Here is a 19,391-nt window from a genome sequence, read left to right as displayed (position 1 = left end):
GGATGAACACTGCAGCAGATGCTGTAACGTTGAAATTATACCACCTAAGCAGTGCCACAGACTGATCACCACCATGCCACACCGAATTGAGGCGGTAATTAATGTAAAAGCCCCTACCTTGTATATGTACTATGTTTAGTACATATACAGTAAATGAATATACTTTCCAGATGGCCAACAATTCACTAGAAGTGTTTTTTATTAGTCTTATGAAGTATTCTAATTTTTGGAGAATTGGTGGGTTTTTGATAAATGTGAGCCAAAATCACCACGAGAACCAGAGACTTAAACTACTTCAGTCTGTGTGTACTGAATTTATATAATACATGAGTTTCACTATTTGAGATTTATTGAGATGCACCTGTATTACTGTATTATATAGACAGTAAAAAAAAAAAACCCACTATGCTTAATTCTAAGAGAAAAAGAGCAACTGAAAAATGGTCAGATTTATTACAAACAAAATCATTATCAAGACATTTTAAGTACAAATTTGAGGGAAAGTACACAATGACTATGAGTAGTAGCATAGTAGAAAATCTAATCAGTGAAACAAGATTTAAAAATTGACATCAAATATTGTACAGCCTTTAATGAAAAAAATCTAAAAAAAAAAAAAAAACTAATGAAAGCACAAAGCAACAGTTTAGAAAAAATACAAAAAAAAAACCCTGAAAAACTATTTACACTAATTACAGCATGGATGTTTTAGATGGTATACCGTATCTACAATTGAACAGTTATTTCCTCTCTGCCCAGGATGGTCTTTTTTGGTTCCTGTTGCATTCTTCCCAGACCTCATCCGCCTAAGCAGCACCAGTGTCATGTTTAGTTCCCATGTTAATGTCACTGTGACGGACAGAAGAAATGTCATTAATCCTCCCCAGCAACAATGCAAAACTCACAATAAGGTAAATGTTTTTTCTGTCACGCTGCTCAGGATCAATACATATTTAGCAGATTTTTCATTATTACATATTTGATATTTTTTAATTACTTTTTATTGTCTATGTTCACTATCAGCTCTACAATATTGATATTTACACTGTCACCAAATTCATAATGTATTCACCTAAATCTGCTTCTTTTTTACACCAATGTCTTATACATTATAACTTACCTTTCACTATTTAATTTACACTTCCTAACAACAGCTAAATAGTAATATTATTAAGTTTTATTGCAGTATATTTCATGTACTTACATTTACTGTATTAAGTGAATATTTACTATCTGGAATTATTATTATGACCTTCTGAGACACATTTGCTTTTAAATTACAAGTTACTCACTTGGCGGATTCAAAAATCTTTTGCTTCTCCTGATCGGTCCTGCTGGGTCTCTTCACTCACTAGAAAACATAAGATCCAATCAGAATGAGAGACATTCTTCATGAGGAAGAGTTAGACAGATCAGATCATAAATATATGACACAAATAATAATTTTCACTGTTTAATTTACACTTAAAACAAATACATTTAAAAGATAAGACAAGTTGCACCATTGAGAATGATTACAATAAATTTAATGTACTTTAACGTTTTATCATGTAGATATTTACCATCTGAAAGTACTACTGGCTTACTGAGAAGAATCTGTTTAAATTTTAAATTACAAGTTACTCACTTTGTGGAGGCAAAACATCAAGCTGCATCCTTTCCTGATGTGGGGCTGACGAATCAGGAAGTTCCTGCAGCTGCTTTGGTTTTTCCTCTGATAGTCTGTTTCTCCTGGAGCTCTTTGATCAGATTCTCCAGTTCTGAGATTTTCTGGTGTTTATTTCTCAGTTCTATAAAAAATTGGTCAGGAGAGTGAGCTGAATGATTAATGTGTTCAGAACCACTGATCAGCTACATGAACAGTGCTTATTATGACTAAAGACAAAAGGACTATTTATAGTTATTTAACATGAAAGTGAGCAATGCATTTATTATATTATTTCAGTAAAATTGCTGATGTATCTTACTTGTTTTTTTAAACTCTCACTCTGAACCAAATGTAGTTCAGTTTAAAAATGACTACACATTTAAAATACATAAGTATTAGTTGAGGCTTTGAAGGGCTATGAACTAAGAGCACTGCTTTTAAATATATTAACATTTCTGTTAATTAACACCAACACCCTGAGCTTTGAATGAGGGATGAGATTCTTATTGAAAAAACAAATACACACATAAAAACTACTCAGTTGTTTGACATATGAGGTTATAACATTTACTATACTGATTAAAATACACACACATACTGTATGTAAGCAGCAGTCTACACTTAAAGCAGCTGAGGGTTGCTGGACGGTGTATGTTTGTACGCACACATTTGGCTTTCATCAACCTTCTTTAAATCAATTTCCACTCACCATTTGGATGCTCAGAGTATTTATTTTATTTATTGTGTTGGTTTGCATTGTTGGTAACAGCATTGCCTCGTGATGTGGTCAAAAACTGTGTGCACCTTCCTCCAGCAACACCTGTCACCTGAAGGAATGTTCCTACCTATATTCACTCATTAATACAACAGTGACCCCTAGTGGACACATTTACAAAGACAAATAGCTCTTACACTGTATTTAATAAGTCACAGCACTGAGTGATTTGTTTCAGGATTTGGCATCAAACAACCCGAAGGCCACACACAAGGCAGTGGTGTGTGTTTGTCCCCCGTGTCTTGAGTATGATATGTGTGATTTTGAGTAATTCATTGTTACAAAATATGGAAAAATAAAATGTAATTAATAAATTTAAAATTTGAGTTTGAAATTAAACTGTGTGCCGTATTTAAAGTTGGAGTGTGTAGAGAGAACATTAATGAAGAAATTGTGCACATTTGTCTGAGCTTTTACCCATTCTAAATATTAACTTTCTTGATGATGTTTAAATATATTTAATGAAGAATGTGACTACAAACTACGTTTATTTTGTTATTGAACACTTCAGGCTGTAAAGCTGAACAGGTGTGTTTACTTTTGTACCTCCTTCCATACTCATCAGTCAGTAGAACAGATTTCTCCATTTTCTTTCTCTCATCTTCTGTCCATTTTCTCTCTATCTGAGGAAATGAAAAAAACAGTGTGAAGGTTTTATACATGACTCCATACTGTATGTAAATAAAGTGTTAAATTAACATGAAGTGTTTCTCTGTTCAGACGTGTGTGTGTGTTTGTGGGTGTGTTTGTGTGTGTGTGTGTGTGTGTGTGTAATATTACTAACAGTACTCACTGAGCTGATTGAGGTTGATTTAAACTGATATTGTATTCAGTAACACACTGAGTTTGAATGTTTAATGCTATTTTATGTTCATTAGCTGACTTATTTATTCACAATCGTCACTCAGCGAGAACACAAGAAACACAGAAACTGAGAGATTTGTTGTTGTTTTTTATCCCAAAAGACCTCCAGGCTGATTACCTCCAACAATTTTCTTTTAGGGTTCCATTAATTTTAGCACAAAGATTTTAAGAAAAATGTTTTAATGTAACTTCATTTTTTTAGTGTTGTAGGTTGTCTGCACCAATCCTCAAGTTAAACTGAACATGTGTTAATACCTCCAGTTTGGTCAAGAAGGCTCACTAGTGCCTCTTTTTCCTGATGACACTAAGGAAAAATCAGCTTTCCTCGGATATCCTGGTGAACTTCTACCGCTGCACAATAGAAAGCATTCTGACCAGTTGTGTCACAGTCTAGTATGGGAGCTGCTCTGTTGCAGAGCGCAGGGCATTGCAGCGGGTGGTGAAAACCACCCAGCACATCACAGGGACTCCACTTCCAGCCATGGAGGACATCCAGAAGAAACGCTGTCTGCATCGAGCTCGCAGCATTCTAAAGGACTCCTCTCATCCCGCCCATAGACTGTTTTGTCGTCTGGTTCCTCCGGACCAGGACCAGCCGACTACAGAACAGCTTTTTTCCTAGAGCTCTCTTTATTGAACTCTGTCCCTCGCTGATCATTGCCCTTCATACACAACAGCAGTAATAACAGCAGATTGCTAGCAAACAGTTTAACAACTGTTTCTAGTTCAAACCAATGTGATTTTTTTTTTTTTTTCATTTTTATTTTTTATCCACGATAAACCATCACTGGGAGCTGGTTGCCATGGTAACTCATTCACCCCTCACCGATTATTGGTCTAATTATAACAATTTTTTATTATTTTTGTAATGCTGCTATCAGTAACATTAATGAATGTAATATTTTATACCAATTTACTCACCTGTTCAACCCAGATGTTTTTAACTACAGAAGGATGTGGGGGAAAAACAGCACAATAAGTTTGTTGAGTAATTCTGTATTTTATTTTATTTTAACTCTTAACTTTTATTTTAACTGTTACTCTGGTTAAAACATAGCTGATGTGTCTTAATAAAAAAGAGGAAAACTAGACAACAATCAGTCATCACACACAGTAAATCTGTATCATGTAGCATTGTGCTAATATACCGCTAGTTCCTTATGGACCTCCGCCTATATCCATTGTCCAACAAAAAGTGGCACAGCTCCCACATACTTTGACACAAAGGGGTCTCATTTGAAGGAAGAGATTCTCTAGTTTCAGAAACTAGTTTCAGATTGATTCTAGGCCTTACTGGCACAAAGTTACAGGGGTTTGAATGCAGATTTTCCTGTCCGCCTGGGTTGTTTTTCTGATAAACTGATTAATCTTATTTTTCTGGAACATGTTAGGGACAAACCAACAACTGAGAGTCATAGCCACATGTCTTGGCTTTCACCAAAAAAAATTTTCAAGTCAAAAGACCCAAAAATGGATTTTATATGAATATTTTTCTACGGCCCTGGTCGTCGGGTGCAGCGTTTTTGTGTACTTGTTTACTATATAACTTTGAAATAAAAGACTGCAGGCTCAGTCTGACAAGCCATAAACAAGCCTAGACTCTCTCTCTATCACTCTGGTGTGAAAACAGGCCTGTAACTTGACACCCTGAGCTGTGAGAGGGACAAAAGGTCAGGGATTACGCAAGAATTCTTCTGCGCATCCAGTTCACGCAGACACAGGCAGAGAACATACGGCATGTCATATACCGTTGGAATCGTCTGCTTATTGGCTAAACGGCTGCATAGGTCCCGGCCCATTTCATTGCTATTGGAAGGAGTAATTGTCAGTCAAAGGCGGGTTCCCAAAAATTAGGTCATGCCACCATTGGCTTCCCAGCCGTCTATCTCTGCCATACAAGCACCGATTGGCTCAAATGAGGGCTTATTTGATTCGTTAGGACCTGGGCTATAAATATGACGTAGACTTTGAATTTTTGAATATCCCAATTAGGAGTTAGAGCGGCAAAACCAGATGATGGCGCACTTCTGTTTCCAGTTTTCAGAACACTAACGGAATATTTGCGGTGCGACCAGAGCGTTTTGGATTAAAAGGCTTACAGATTTCAATTTTTGTGGATTATTTGTGTTGGAATATATTACCCCAGTGAAGAAAGAGACGCGTCTAAAGGTAAGGGAAAAACCGGTCTAGCGCCACCTAGGTCAGTTTTGTCCGAAAAATTTTTCTAATTGTATGAAGGCTGTGAATCATATTGTGCTTTGTGTGTGGGCTTAAAAAATTATTGAGAGTATAAACTTTACTAGGTAAATAGGATTTTTCGTGTTTTTGGAGGATTTGATGCTTTAAAGTTGAACTGAAGCTTGTTTCTGGGTCATCCCCTAGTGGTCACTTCTACTTCCGTGCCGTGTACAGCACAGGGCAGCAGAGTTGGAGGTTGGAAGAGAAATATCTTGTGATTTATTGGAAAATCCTATTTTCTGATCTCTGCATGTCTTTACCAATATACAGTATGTCAGTATTTGTACATTTCCCCCTGTGTATTGTAAATATATAGTGAAATATTTTGTAATATATCTCTGTGCTATTGTAGTAGATAAAGGAATATACAGAATATCAGATTCTCACTTCCTTTAATTATAAACACAGACATTTATCAATGTAAAACCTGAACAGATAACAGAATGATGTTCTTTACTGCTGCCTCGTCTATATACTGGTTACGACAGCATGTGACATGTCGCAGTAGATTAGAGAAGATGCGTGATCTCCTTCTGTTTTTCTCTCTTTCACTCCCAAATCCCTCTCTCCTATGAAGGAGGTTTTAGAAATGAAGTGAAGGACTTCTGTTCTCAGGTCAGTCAGGTTGTCTTTATGCTGTGTGCATTAACACGACTTACTACCATTAGCTTAAAGACACTAAACGCCAGGCCGAGTCGACTCTTCAGTGCTTTTTCAGAACATGGTGTGATTGTTACGCAGAGCGACTGATGACAATTATTCTGTCTACAAACACTGAAAACTGTTAAAGCTGTGATTTATGTTTATTGTGTAACATTCTGATGGAGTCTGTCAGTGGTGTGTGTTATATGCTGTGTGTTTGTTGTGTCTTTTACTCGACACGGTAAACGTCTCTGTACATTATTACACTGCAGTGAGGTTACACACAGGTGCATTGTGGGAAAGAAGCTGACTGATGGAAGTGGAATCTCACTTACTGATCAGACTCCTTCACATAAACATGATCTGAAAATCATCTTTATGTTTCTATTTGATTCCTGGATTAAAATGTAATATATGTGATAAGTTTATAAAATATCAGCTTTTACTATTAGTGTGAAGTCGAGTTATTTACTTACCGTCCCTGTGAGAAGTATCATGTAAAACAACAGAGAGAAATGTAATGTTAGATAAAATACAATGAGAAAAACTTATGATTTTGTAATGATACACAAGCCACAGGCTAGGGTAAGCAAAACCAAAGAGCTCTTTATTGAAGTCCGTGAGCAGATGTATCGAATTCAAAACTGTATGAAGCACTACGAAGTTGCAGAAAGCGTAAACACGCACACACACACGCTGGGGAGAACACAGGAGGAGGAGAGACAGGATCCTAGACAGGAGTAGGTGGATACGGGGAGAATAATCCGGTAGCACCGAAGGCGAGGGAGAAGGAAGGAGAGCCGATAGCTGTGAAGCAAACGGGAGTCTGGCGCTTGAATGACTGCGGGGAAAAATCACATTAGCACATACGAGACCAGACAGTGACTGAGTGACTGAGAGTGGTTTATATAGGGTGTGCGTTGATTGAAGAATGTGGAGCAGGTGGTGCTAATTAGTACTCAGGGGAATGTGAGTGCTGGTGAGTGAGAGAAGGACCTGGGGACTCCGTGACAGATTTACAGTCAGAACAGCTGATAAACAATCTTCACTCTGTGCTTTCAAAGATGTTCAGATACAATTTTAACTCTTTTAATAAAATATAACAACAGATAGTGAATCATTGTCAGAAAACTGAGGTGTCATGTATTAAAACCCAGACCCAATCACAGAGAAGCTAAAAACACTGCACCAGTTACCTCAAAGTTAATACAGTGTTAGTAATAAAAATGTAACATGTTAAACTGTACTGTTATAATGTTCACAGGAATATTAATCTTATCATTGTTAGGAAAAGTTTAGAGCTTTGACTCATGAATCACTGATTTGAGCTGCAGTACGTTACTCATCTGAATGAACTTCGCTCTTATTCTCCACTCATTCTGTCAGTGCAGTTCATTTAAAAACTAGTGACTGGTTAACCTTAACAAGCTACTGCTAGTGTTATCTAAAATCATACACACAATAAATTAGTATGAATCTGAGTTAGTGTTAGCTGCCTTAGTCAACCTCATCAACACTGTCCTGTTAATTATCACCATATAAATCTTATTAAACACATTTATTGTAGGGAAAATATGGAGGAGATATTAAGATGAACTGAGCTCATAATGAGTGTGGAGCTGTAAATTAAATGAAAGTTTGGATCATGTTCCATTCACTAACATAGGAACTGGATTTTGGCTTCACATTTAACCCCCTGGTACTATGTCCACACTTCTAGACAGTCAGTGGTGTGATTATTTTCTTTATGGGATTCAGCTTGTGTGTTCTGTACATGTGAGTTTGAATTATGTAATAAAACGTTGTACAGAAAACACAGCTCATGTTAGAGATTTTAATCTAAAATAATCGTGAGTGTGTTTGTGTGATATTGATTCTTCCCTGATTAATACTTTCTATATTAAAATTTAGTGATAAATGATTTAATCATTCAGAAGCACTAACCTAGAGCCCTGAGCACCAAGTTAGATTTGGATCAGATCACATGTAACATGTATATAAATGAAAAGAGTCCATTTTAAGACACACAGAAACAGTTCATTAGGAATCTGCAGTCTGGCTGAATTCATTCATACTGGTAAAAATCTTTGTGTGTAAACACGACTAATGAAAGACGAGAGTCTACATTGTAGTGGGAGTCGTTCAGTTTCTCATTTCATGTTAATAACACAGTTATAAGGACAATACAGTTTGTGTTCTCCAGGTCTGTACCTTACTGTGTTAGTTTTAAAACAAATCATGTTGGAAAAGTCCAACACTACAACCTGTAACTCCTGATATTAGTCTCCACTCTGAATTTACAGACTTACAGATGTAGAGAAATACATACACAGCATGTTAGCAGGAGCTAAGCTGACTACATGACCAGTTAATCTGTGTTCTCTGGACTGTTATACATCTCACATTAGCCACTAGACAGATATACTTACACCAAAAGTCTTAATCATCAGCCAGACTGTGTTTTTTCCTCTACCTTTAAGCTAAATGTGTGTAGTTTGTTCTCAGTGCTGTATTTGGCAGTGATGTAGTCTGATCTACTGGATATACAGAAATTGTAATCATCTAAATGTCACATTTAAATTAGTGACAGCAGAGTGATTAAACCAGACATGGGCAAACTACGGCCCGCGGGCCATATACGGCCCGTTGGCCTTTTTAATCCGGCCCGCAGAACTCGTCCACGTTATATTATTAAATAAAATTTTATTATAAAGACACCACAATCATTTTACCTAGCTGTAATTCCCATCTTTCCCCAGCAGATGGCGCACCCCGAAGACATTGACCCTTGAGTGTGATGCATTACGGTTACTCTCTACTTCATTTTGTCGCTTTGCACTTTCAGCTCTTCAGTAAAAATGAGCGGACCGAAGAAAAGAAAAGTAGACAGAGAGTGCCGAGTGTTCAATAAAGAGTGGACAACAAAATATTTTTCACTGAAGTCCGATCAACAGCTGTATGTCTGATATGCCAAGAAACTGTAGCAGTTTTTAAAGAATACAACATCAGCCGTCATTTTCCCACAAAACATGTTAACTACGCTAGTAAACAGTCTCCACAAGAACGGGCGGCTACAGCACAGATTGACGGCTAATTTACAGACTCAGAAAAACCTTTTTCACAGACAAACTGCGATTCAAGAGTCAAGTACTAAGGCAAGTTTTTTGCTGGCATTCAAATTAGCAAAGGCCAGTAAGCCTTTCTCTGAAGGCGAATTTTTAAAAGAATGCATGGTTGAGACAGCAGGTCTCTTGTGTCCGGAGAGCAAAGGCAAACTTTTATGCTTCACTCAATGAAGCCACGTTTCCGATCCTCCGAAGGATGACACAGAAGATGCTGACGTTGTCTGGTTCAACCTATGTGTGTGAACAGACATTCAGAGTCATGAACATCGACAAAGCCCGTCACAGATCCAAGTTTACTGACCAACACCTCCGATAATCTTCAGAATCGTCACAACAAATATAACACCAGACATTGATGCTGTTGCAAAAAAAGGAGCCCAACAACACGGTTCCCACTGAACCTGTATGGGAGTTTATTACTACGTTATTAAATTAATACATTTATAAAACAATTTTTACAATAAACTAAGCACAGTGGTGTTTTGCTGCCTGTTAAAGGCCAAATCTTTTCATGTAATGGTTTTTACATTTAATTTATATTAATTCACACAAACACACCAATCCCCTATTCTGGCCCGGCCCCTCTGTCAAATTTTAGAAACCATTGTGGCCCGCGAGTTAAAAAGTTTGCCCACCCCTGGATTAAACTCTCCACTGGGATCAATGAGATTAAACTTATCTGTGTGGGAAAACACACACACACAATTAGATTAATCTTCAATCTTCAAATAATATTGATAAATTTGTGTATTGATAAATTCTTTCTTTGTATTTTAGTTATTAATGATGCATTTTAAACTGTTAGTCATTATAACATTATATAAACCTAACTGTAGTTTATATCTGAGATTTTACCGGTCCATAAAATAAACTTTCTCTATAATAATAATAAAAATGTAAATAATGTAAATAATATCTTGAATGTAGAATGTGAGAAGCTGTGAATTTCAGACTACAGGCTTACTGGAGATCTCTTATTAAACACTTCAGGCTGTAAAGATGAACAGGTGTGTTTACTTTTGCACCTCCTTCCATACTCACCAATATATAGAACAGATTCTTCCATTTTCTTTCTCTCATCTTCTGTCCATTCTCTGTCTCTCTGAGGAAGTGAATAAAACAGAGTGAAGGTTTTACACATGACTCCATACTGTATGTAAATAAAGTGTTAAATAACATGAAGTGTTTCTCTGTTCAGATCACTGTGTGTGTGTGTGTGTGTGTGTGTGTGTAGAATATTACTAACAGTACACACTGAGCTGATTGAGGTTGATTTAAACTGATATTGTATTCAGTAACACACTGAGTTTGAATGCAGCCAGCTGAAGAACACAATCATTAAACACTAAACTGAACCTTACAGGAGAGAGAAAAAAAATCATCTCCATGAGAATCAAGATGTTTGGTCTCATTTCTGCTGTGGTGACGTCACACAATATCACAATGAAGTCATGTTCTTATGCATCATAATCCACTGTTCCAGACATTTACATCTATTTTTAAAGACACTGATTGTGTTTAATGTTATTTTATGTTCATTAGCTGACTTTTATTTGTTCATAATTTGTTTTAGCTATTTTCTATTTTTCTATCTATTTTCAGATTTTAAGAAAAACCTTTTACCGTAACTTCATTTTGTTAGTGTTGTAGGTCGTCTGCATCGATCCTCAAGTTAAACTGAACACGTGTTAAACATTTTCTGTGTCACTTTAAATGGAATTTAAAGAAAGTTTGCAGATAAACTAAACTTTTTCTTACATTTATTTTGTTTACGTTTCCACAAAGTGTTTACACTCCTAGAAATAATAATTACATCATAACACCAGTAATAACAGTAGATTGCTAGCAAACAGTTCAACAACTGTGTTTCTAGAACAATCCAATCTGACTTTTTTATCCACAATAAATCATCACTGGGAGCCGGTTGCCATGGTAACTCATTTACCCCGTCTGATCACTGGTCTAATTATAACGTAATTTATGTTTTTTTTATGCTGCTATCATCAGTAAGACATTAATGAATGTAATATTTTATAACAGTTCACTCACCTGTACAACACAGACGTCTTTATATACAGGAGGATGTGGGGAAAAAAGCACAATAAGTTTGTTGAGATTGTTAAAAATGCATTGTAATTTTCAGTATTTCTGTATTTTATCCTGTAATATTAGCTGTAAACATTCCTAAAAAGTCTGTTTTGATCCTGTACTGTATTGTTTCTCTTCTCTTTCTGCTCTTCAGGATCTTTCAGTATTAATGCAGTAAGAAACAAATTCCCCAGATGACTTACTTCCATTCTGTTCGAATCTCTTTCATGCAGCATTATCAAGTGTGACTCTCTAACTCACATCTCTCTGTAGTTCTGTTCACTACAGTAATGTTAGCCAGGATCAGTAACTTTAATACAGAGTTATTGTTATCAAATCACATTCAAACAAAAACCTTCAGCTTTTTCTCTCTCAGTATCAGTGTGTAGGTCAGATTTCTGTGTCTGTACAACACTAAATGTCAAACTAGACACCAGCATGATGAATGTTCTGTTAGAGATCACAGTCTGTTGTGTTCACTACACTATGCTCATGATGCTCAGTGGTACATTAACAAGTAACTACAAAATTTAATTCTAATTAAATTCACTCTCACCTGTCTCTTCTGTCCTCTGTGGAGCTCCAGATTGCTCCTGTTGCTGGGAATAATAAAGTGTAAATGTGTTGTGAATGAGTTTAAAGATAAATTATAAAATAAAGAAAAGAACTGTTACTTTGTTCATAAAGCTGTGTGTTTGTTGTGTCTTTTACTCGACACGGTAAACGTCTCTGTACATTATTACACTGCAGTGAGGTTACACACAGGTGCATTGTGGGAAAGAAGCTGACTGATGGAAGTGGAATCTCACTTACTGATCAGACTCCTTCACATAAACATGATCTGAAAATCATCTTTATGTTTCTATTTGATTCCTGGATTAAAATGTAATATATGTGATAAGTTTATAAAATATCAGCTTTTACTATTAGTGTGAAGTCAAGTTATTTACTTACCGCTGTGAGAAGTATCATGTAAAACAACAGAGAGAAATGTAATGTTAGATAAAATACAATGAGAAAAACTTATGATTTACAGTCAGAACAGCTGATAAACAATCTTCACTCTGTGCTTTCAAAGATGTTCAGATACAATTTTAACTATTATAATAAAATATAACAACAGATAGTGAATCATGTGCTTCTACTAACACTGTACTAACTTTATTAACTTTGAGGTAACTGATGCAGTGTTTTTAGCTTCCCTGCATCAGTTACCTCAAAGTTAATCCAGTGTTAGTAATAAAAATGTAACATGTTAAACTGTACTGTTATAATTTTCACAGGAATATTAATCATATCATTGTTAGGAAAAAGTTTTAGAGCTTTGACTCATGAATTACTGATTTGAACTGCAGTACGTTACTCATCTGAATGAAGAAGTTCGCTCTTATTCTCCACTCATTCAGTCAGTGCAGTTCATTTAAAAACTAGTGACTGGTTAACCTTAACAAGCTACTGCTAGTGTTATCTAAAATCATACACACAATAAATTAGTATGAATCTGAGTTAGTGTTAGCTGCCTTAGTCAACCTCATCAACACTGTCCTGTTAATTATCACCATATAAATCTTATAAAACACATTTATTGTAGGGAAAATATGGAGGAGATATTAAAATGATCTGAGCTCATAAAAAGACTGTGGAGCTGTAAATTAAATAAAAGCTTGGATCATGTTCCATTCACTAACATGGGAACCGTACCAGAAATGGAGGTCAATTGACCTTTCTGACTTTACTGTTTTTATCGACTTTCAGTAAGTAGTTTCCCTCCATCTGATCCTCTTTAGACAAGGGTTTCCATGTTTAATTCTGTTCTCTTAACTGGCCTGGAATTATTTGCTCCTCAAAAGTCACGCTCTGTTTCATTTGTACGTCCTGCTCCTTGGTATAATGAAGATTTGCGTATTATGATGACATCTTGCTGTAAAATGGAGTGTAGGTGGTGTCTCTCAGGTCTGACTGTACATCATCAAATATGGAAAGATTGCTTACAAGAATATAAGGCTGGTATTGTTTCTGCCAGATCTGATTATTTTTCTAATATGATTAATGACAATCAAGGAAATTCTATTAACAAATTGCTAAATCATAAAACTGTCTCTCATGTTACAGCTTCTGATCATATCTGTAATAAGTTCCTGCATTTCTTTGGCACAAAGGTTGAAAATGTTCGTAGAGGTTTTTGTGCTTCTACTTCATTGTCTTCTTGTGCTGTTTTTATTCCTTGTTATTCTGGTTCTATGTTTTCAACATTTTCTACACTTGACACACATTGTCATATTGCAGAGGTTTCTAAAATGAAAGCAGCCACTTCTTTCCTAGATCCCATACCCACTTGTTTGTTTCAGTCATGTCTTGCTTTTCTGTGTCCCATTGTTCTGAGCATTATAAATGACTCTCTGTGTACTGGGGTTGTCCCAACAGCTTTTAAAATGGCTACGATCACCCCAGTACCTAAAAAGACAAATATAGACTATGAGAACCTTGCTAATTTCTGTCCCATATCTAATCTCTCCTTTCTAGCTAAACTTTTGGAGCGTGTTGTTGCTACTCAGTTAATTTCTCATTTAAGTGAGAACAATCTCTTTGAGCCTTTGCAATCTGGCTCACGTAAAATTCCATAGTACAGAAACTGCCCTGGTCAGGGTTACCAATGACTTGTTAACTGCTTCAGATTCAGGCTGTCTTTCAGTTTTGATTCTCCTTGATCTCAGTGCCGCTTTTGAGACTGTTGATCATTCAGTTTTAATTAATCGTCTTGAAACTGTTTTTGGTGTCTCTGATACTGATTTAAATTGGTTTAAGTCTTACCTCAAAAATCGGAAGCAGTTTTTTGCTATGGGTGGATTTAGATCTGAGGTTAATGTTGTTCATAATGTTGTTAATGTTGCCTCAGGGATCAATCTGTTATATATCTCCCATTAGCCACTAGACAGATATACTTACACCAAAAGTCTTAATCATCAGCCAGACTGTGTTTTTTCCTCTACTTTTAACCTAAATGTGTGTAGTTTGGTTCTCAGTGCTGTATTTGGCAGTGATGTAGTCTGATCTACTGGATATACAGAAATTGTGATAATTTAAATGTCACATTTAGTCTGTAATTTAATTTCCTCTCTGATGTAAAAAAAGTATTTGATTCTTTCAGTTTAAACTGATATTTAGTCAATCTTATTAATCTCATTAATAGATAAATAAAGTTAGATAAATAAATCCCTCGTTACTTCATATTTGTACAAGCTGCAGATTTTAAGCCCTTGTGCAGGTGTGTAGAAGAGTGAAAAATAGAGTTACTGTTAATTCAACTCAAATGATCTTCACTCCACATTAGCAGCCTGTATACTGAATCTCACACTGAATACTGAGTGTGTTTATGTACTGAGATGAGAAACACAGATGATGATGTGGAGTTTATACAGTGTGGAGATCAGGAACACTTACCCATAAATACTGTAATCTCTTCTGTTCTGTCTCCATCAATGACCTGACAGAGGTAATATCCATCATCTGACTCTGTACAGTCTCTCAGCTGTAAGGAGACGTTTCCTCTCTCCAGCTCCTGAGTGAACAGACTCACTCTGCCCTCATAACCTCTCCCCTCTGTCACCTTACTGTTCTTATAAACACAAACACAGTCTGTCTCCTTAAACCACCGGATCTCCAAGTCAACAGCACTGATTTCAGGAGACAGACGACATGAGACAGTAACAGCAGAGCCATTATACTGTTCTCTATCACTGGGACCAATGAGTTTAAACTTAGCTGTGTGGGAAAACACACACACACACACACACACACACACACACACACACACACACACACACACACACACATACAATTAGTTTAATCTTTAATCTTCAAATCATATTCATAAATTCGTTCCTTGAAATATAACTTACTGCTTGCAGTCGCCATCTTTATCTCTTTCTGTAGATTCAGACTAATAAAATCCTAAACACACACACAGAGAGAGAGAGAGAGAGAGAGAGAGAGAGAGAGAGAGAGAGAGAGAGAGAGAGAGACCTCATGTTTAACACAAATACATGATAAGAAGGTAAGGAATTACACACAATAGGATACGTTTGAGATTAGCTTGTACTTTAGCATGATGCTAACTCCTCTGACCTTTCCTGTTCCTCATATAAACACATCTGATACTTTAACTGAAGTGTTTCCACATTTCAGAGCGCCACATATTCGGTATTTAACTCATTAGGGTTTAAACACCGTGTTTAAAATGTCCCCTGTCTACATATACACATATATTCCTCCTGTATCAGTCCGTTACAGCAGGAAGTGTAATGGTGCAGTGACTCTGTGTGAGAGACGGAAACTATTTCACCTATAAACTACAACACCTTCGCCTCTGATAACCACGCCCCATGGATTCAGACTTATTAGGTCTTATTAGATACATGTATAATACTACTACTACTACTACTACTAATAATAATAATAATAATAATAATAATAATAATAATAATAATATTTTTTTTAATAATAATAAATACATTTAGAAAATTCCCAAAGCTTCAGAAACTGGTAGGTTTAGAGTGATGATGTAGACCTTCCTTGTACCCTGAAATGATTTTAAATCAAGAATATGCATGAATGTTTTGTACAATACCTTGTTAATAGTTGTCTGATTTTTCTAGATGCTGTAAAACGTTTCTTGTGTAATTTTGGTCCATTTCATTAGCCTGGCATGTGATTATCTATGTGGTTAACTACATGTAAACCCCCCCCCCCCCCCCCACACACACACACACACACACACACACACACACAATAAAATAATAATAATATAATTAAATTAGATCATTTGCAATCAACGCTAAGCATCAGGATGAAATTCAGGCTTCCACACAACACAATAAAACCATTCATTGACAGTTTTTATTTCTTTTCTAATACAATTTAGTAACTCCAGTTATGAACAGAATACAGTGTGCATGTGAACATTGTGAGTAGTAGGTTTTATTAAAAAATGTGTCACAACTCCTTAACTTAGCTCACCATGCACATTTTGAATGAATGCTTGCTTAAAGTTTAAGCATTTCTTTAATGAGGTTTGACCTTTAGATAAAAATTTTAGATGTTCCTTTGATTTCAAACCTTATTCCTGGGAAACCCTGACAATGTGAACTGATTTTTTTTTATTTATCCAAAATGATTCCAATTTATTATCAAAATTGAGTAGTTCACGAACAGACTATGTACATTAAGTCAGTTAACGTGTTTAATATCCAGATTTTTTTTTTTAAATGATGCCCAAAACTTGATTTGTAACAAAACACAGTCATGGAACAAAAAAAAGAACCAACACCAACAGAAAATCAAATAATGTTTTATAAAACCAAACCAAACCAACCCAAAAAATATGCTGAAGATCTGCAAACACATTCAGGAATCCAGGATGGGGTGTTAAATCATGACTCCAGTAAGAACAGTCCAGTCCAAAAAAATCAGTAGTTACATGATTGATGATTGATGTTTTTGTCGTTACGGTTACGGTTTTTTTAGCCATGTCTGGATAAAGGAAAAAGTCTCAAGTCTACTTTACTTTTGGCTGCTCTTAAGTGTTTTTACTTGTAAACGATGATTTGGATGATATCGAGTCCATTAGCATTTACTATTTGGTGAGGATTCAGAGTACTGAGTGATACAGATCTGATCTCGTCATCTTAACTGCTTATGCTTACATGGATGACCGGTGGAGTTGAGTGAAAGATCTGTTTAGTCAAGAAGCAAGTGCAGATCCCGGTTCTAATCTGGTTATACTACCAAGAAATACTGTGTCTCCTGGGCGGTGACCAGGTTGGTATCCACGACTTTGCATCATGTCCAGTGAAGGAACCAAGTTAGGACAGTAAGCCTGGATGGGTAGTGGGTGTGGCTGAAGGGTGTTATACAGTATGTGAATATGTCAAACATTGCTTGGATTCTGTAGCAATCAAATGTCACATCTTTTAAAAATAATTTGTAGACAACACAGACAGGGCTAAGGACATGTAAGTAGTCTTAGCCACATAAAGTGCAACTGTGCAACCTAGTGCAAACAGTGCAGGACAAGACAAACAAGACAGTGCAGGACAAAGGACAGTGCAGGACAAAAAATAGTGCAGACATAAAGTTACAAGACAATACAAAAAGTACAAAAAAATGCAATACACAAAAGACAATAAAAAAACAGTAACAGAAACAGCACCGACCGACGAGATTCCATGAGATCCTTCATCCTGATCTCAGCTTTGTCGAATCCCACCAGCATGTTAATGATATCGAAGCCAGTAGCCGATTTGTTTTTGTGATGAACACCTCTGGAGAGCGCACATAGGGTCTGCAGAGCGTTTACTACTTTAATCTGCCTGTACACAGTGATGGAACAAGGTGTTAATGTTCTCCTTAAACATCATCACTTCGTCTCCATCCAAAGCCTCCAGCTTGTTTTCCAGATATTCCAGGTTCACCTTCATTACAAACAGCTCGTAACAGGAACGAGGGTTCGCCGTAGCAGGGTCGACTTTAGTGAATATTTCATTGTACATCAACAACACCTTCTCATTCAGCAACTTTTTTGATGACGACATCCTTTTTAACAGCCCGGCTTTCTTCTCCTGTGCCATTTTGCTCCTCCACATGTTCTCACACGCAGTTAAACTTGTTTACTCATGACTAGCTCTTTACTCAGATGCTAGCTTTTTGTTGCAGGCTTTTCACTTCCAGTGTCGGTGAGCGGAGCGTTGTATTTCCTTCGATTTGCATGACTTCATCTTCCTCCTTGTTCAGGGTTATTAATTATATTTAAACACAGAGGTGGGTGGCGACGATGGTAGGAAGTAGTGTAGAGTCCATAAGCGATCCGGAAATAAAGGATGAAATGGCTGATGAGGATAGTGGAGGCAATGCAAGTAATGAATGGAAATTGGTAGAAACTCAAAAAAGAAAGAAAAAGATTTTGAGACAAATCTCAGAAACGGACAGTGAAAAGGGAAATCACTAGGTAAGAAGGAGGAAAGAGGAGCATTAGGTATTGCTAAAGATTGCAACTGAGTTCGTTAATGTCATAAACCCTTTGAAATGAACAAAAACACTTAAAGAAGCATTAGGAACAATTGAAAGTATCAAGACATTGAGGGATGGCAAATTGATATTGTTCTGTAAAGACAGTAGACAAAAGTGTTTTTGTTAATGTCAGGCCATATGTTCCCCCACCGCTAAGATGTTACAAATGCCAAAAATTTGGCCACGTAGCGGCAGTTTCTAAAGGAAAACAGAGATCTGCGTGTTGTGGAGGTGAGCATGAATATGGCAAATGTGGGCAAGGTATTAATCCAAAATGCTGTAATTGTGGAGGAGAGCACAGTGCAGGATACGGAGGTTGTTTAGTAAGGAAGAATGAAGTGAAAGTACAGAATGTCAGAGTGGTATAAAGAAAGTAAAACAAGCACCCAAAGTAATTGAAACAAAGACAACAGCACCATGACAAAAAACAGTGCTGAAAGAGCAAAGTAAAGAGAGTGAAGTGATTGTTGATAAAGTATCATTCGTAGCAGACGTGGTGAATTGTTCCGGCCAAACTGAAAGCAGGACAGAGAGAATTAAAATCATTATTAGAGCTGCAGAAAAGTACTTGGAGTTAGAGGATGTTACAGTAGATATGATAAATGAAAGGCTTAAAACACAAACAGTAATCAGTCAGACAGAAAACAGTCAAACGTGCTGGTATGTAATGGTGTTAACAATAATGGAATGGAATGCAAGAAGCTTAATTGCCAATGGTCAAGAATTCAAAATAATTTATTACAAATCAAGGAAATAGTCCGTAAAGTACTGCTTTAAAGTACTGCTATAGAAGTAATAGGTAAGAAGAAGGCTGGTATCAAGAAGAAAGCCGTCCCATGCTGGAATGAGGAGTGTAGTGAGGCAATTAGTAAAAGGAATAAAGCATTTAAGAGAGTTAGAAAATCATTAAATTATAATGAATTTATTAATTATTAAAAAAAAAAGC

General features: G+C 36.4%; 3 protein-coding genes and 1 long non-coding RNA gene across 8 annotated transcripts in view; 1 reads left to right on the top strand and 3 right to left on the bottom strand.

Annotated features, from left to right (window-relative positions):
- The window catches only part of LOC113636638 (WD repeat-containing protein 87-like), an 873,260-nt gene that overhangs the window by 540,962 nt on the left and 312,907 nt on the right, over window positions 1–19,391 (top strand). The gene's annotated exons all lie outside the window — the stretch shown is intronic.
- LOC113650946 (kinectin-like) overlaps window positions 1–19,391 on the bottom strand; it is a 683,852-nt gene that overhangs the window by 505,554 nt on the left and 158,907 nt on the right. For all 4 annotated transcript variants that reach the window (XM_047809351.1, XM_047809350.1, XM_047809349.1 and 1 more), the window contains exons 13-14: window positions 11,937–11,979; window positions 11,342–11,364 (exon numbers count right to left, since the gene is read on the bottom strand). In XM_047809351.1, coding sequence (XP_047665307.1) covers window positions 11,342–11,364; window positions 11,937–11,979 — 66 coding nt within the window. The remainder of the gene's footprint in view (window positions 1–11,341; window positions 11,365–11,936; window positions 11,980–19,391) is intronic.
- On the bottom strand, window positions 435–2,586 carry LOC125140323. Its single transcript, XR_007139624.1, has 4 exons — window positions 2,358–2,586; window positions 1,628–1,790; window positions 1,293–1,351; window positions 435–849 (listed from the first exon to the last, which is right to left on the bottom strand). It is a non-coding gene; the product is annotated as an uncharacterized LOC125140323 (long non-coding RNA).
- LOC113643939 (butyrophilin-like protein 2) lies at window positions 12,051–15,720 on the bottom strand. Its single transcript, XM_047809471.1, has 4 exons — window positions 15,506–15,720; window positions 15,280–15,320; window positions 14,822–15,142; window positions 12,051–12,336 (listed from the first exon to the last, which is right to left on the bottom strand). Exons 1-4 carry the CDS (start codon window positions 15,529–15,531, stop codon window positions 12,323–12,325), a joined length of 402 nt encoding a protein of 133 aa, XP_047665427.1. The 5' UTR covers window positions 15,532–15,720; the 3' UTR covers window positions 12,051–12,322.

The sequence above is a fragment of the Tachysurus fulvidraco genome, chromosome 26 (genome assembly GCF_022655615.1).
Source record: "Tachysurus fulvidraco isolate hzauxx_2018 chromosome 26, HZAU_PFXX_2.0, whole genome shotgun sequence".
NCBI classification, from domain to species: Eukaryota; Metazoa; Chordata; class Actinopteri; order Siluriformes; family Bagridae; genus Tachysurus; species Tachysurus fulvidraco.
Note: the sequence above shows the minus strand (reverse complement) of the source record. Positions and strands in the feature narration are given on the sequence as shown.

Excerpts from the sequence above, each read along its gene's own strand:
- LOC113643939 (XM_047809471.1), bottom strand. The coding sequence starts at position 15,531 with ATGTGTTTATATGAGGAACAGGAAAG. Across the intron at positions 15,321-15,505 it reads TTATATGAGGAACAGGAAAG|TCTGAATCTACAGAAAGAGA; the intron begins GTCAGAGGAGTT and ends GGATTTTATTAG. Across the intron at positions 15,143-15,279 it reads AAAGATGGCGACTGCAAGCA|CTAAGTTTAAACTCATTGGT; the intron begins GTAAGTTATATT and ends TTTCCCACACAG.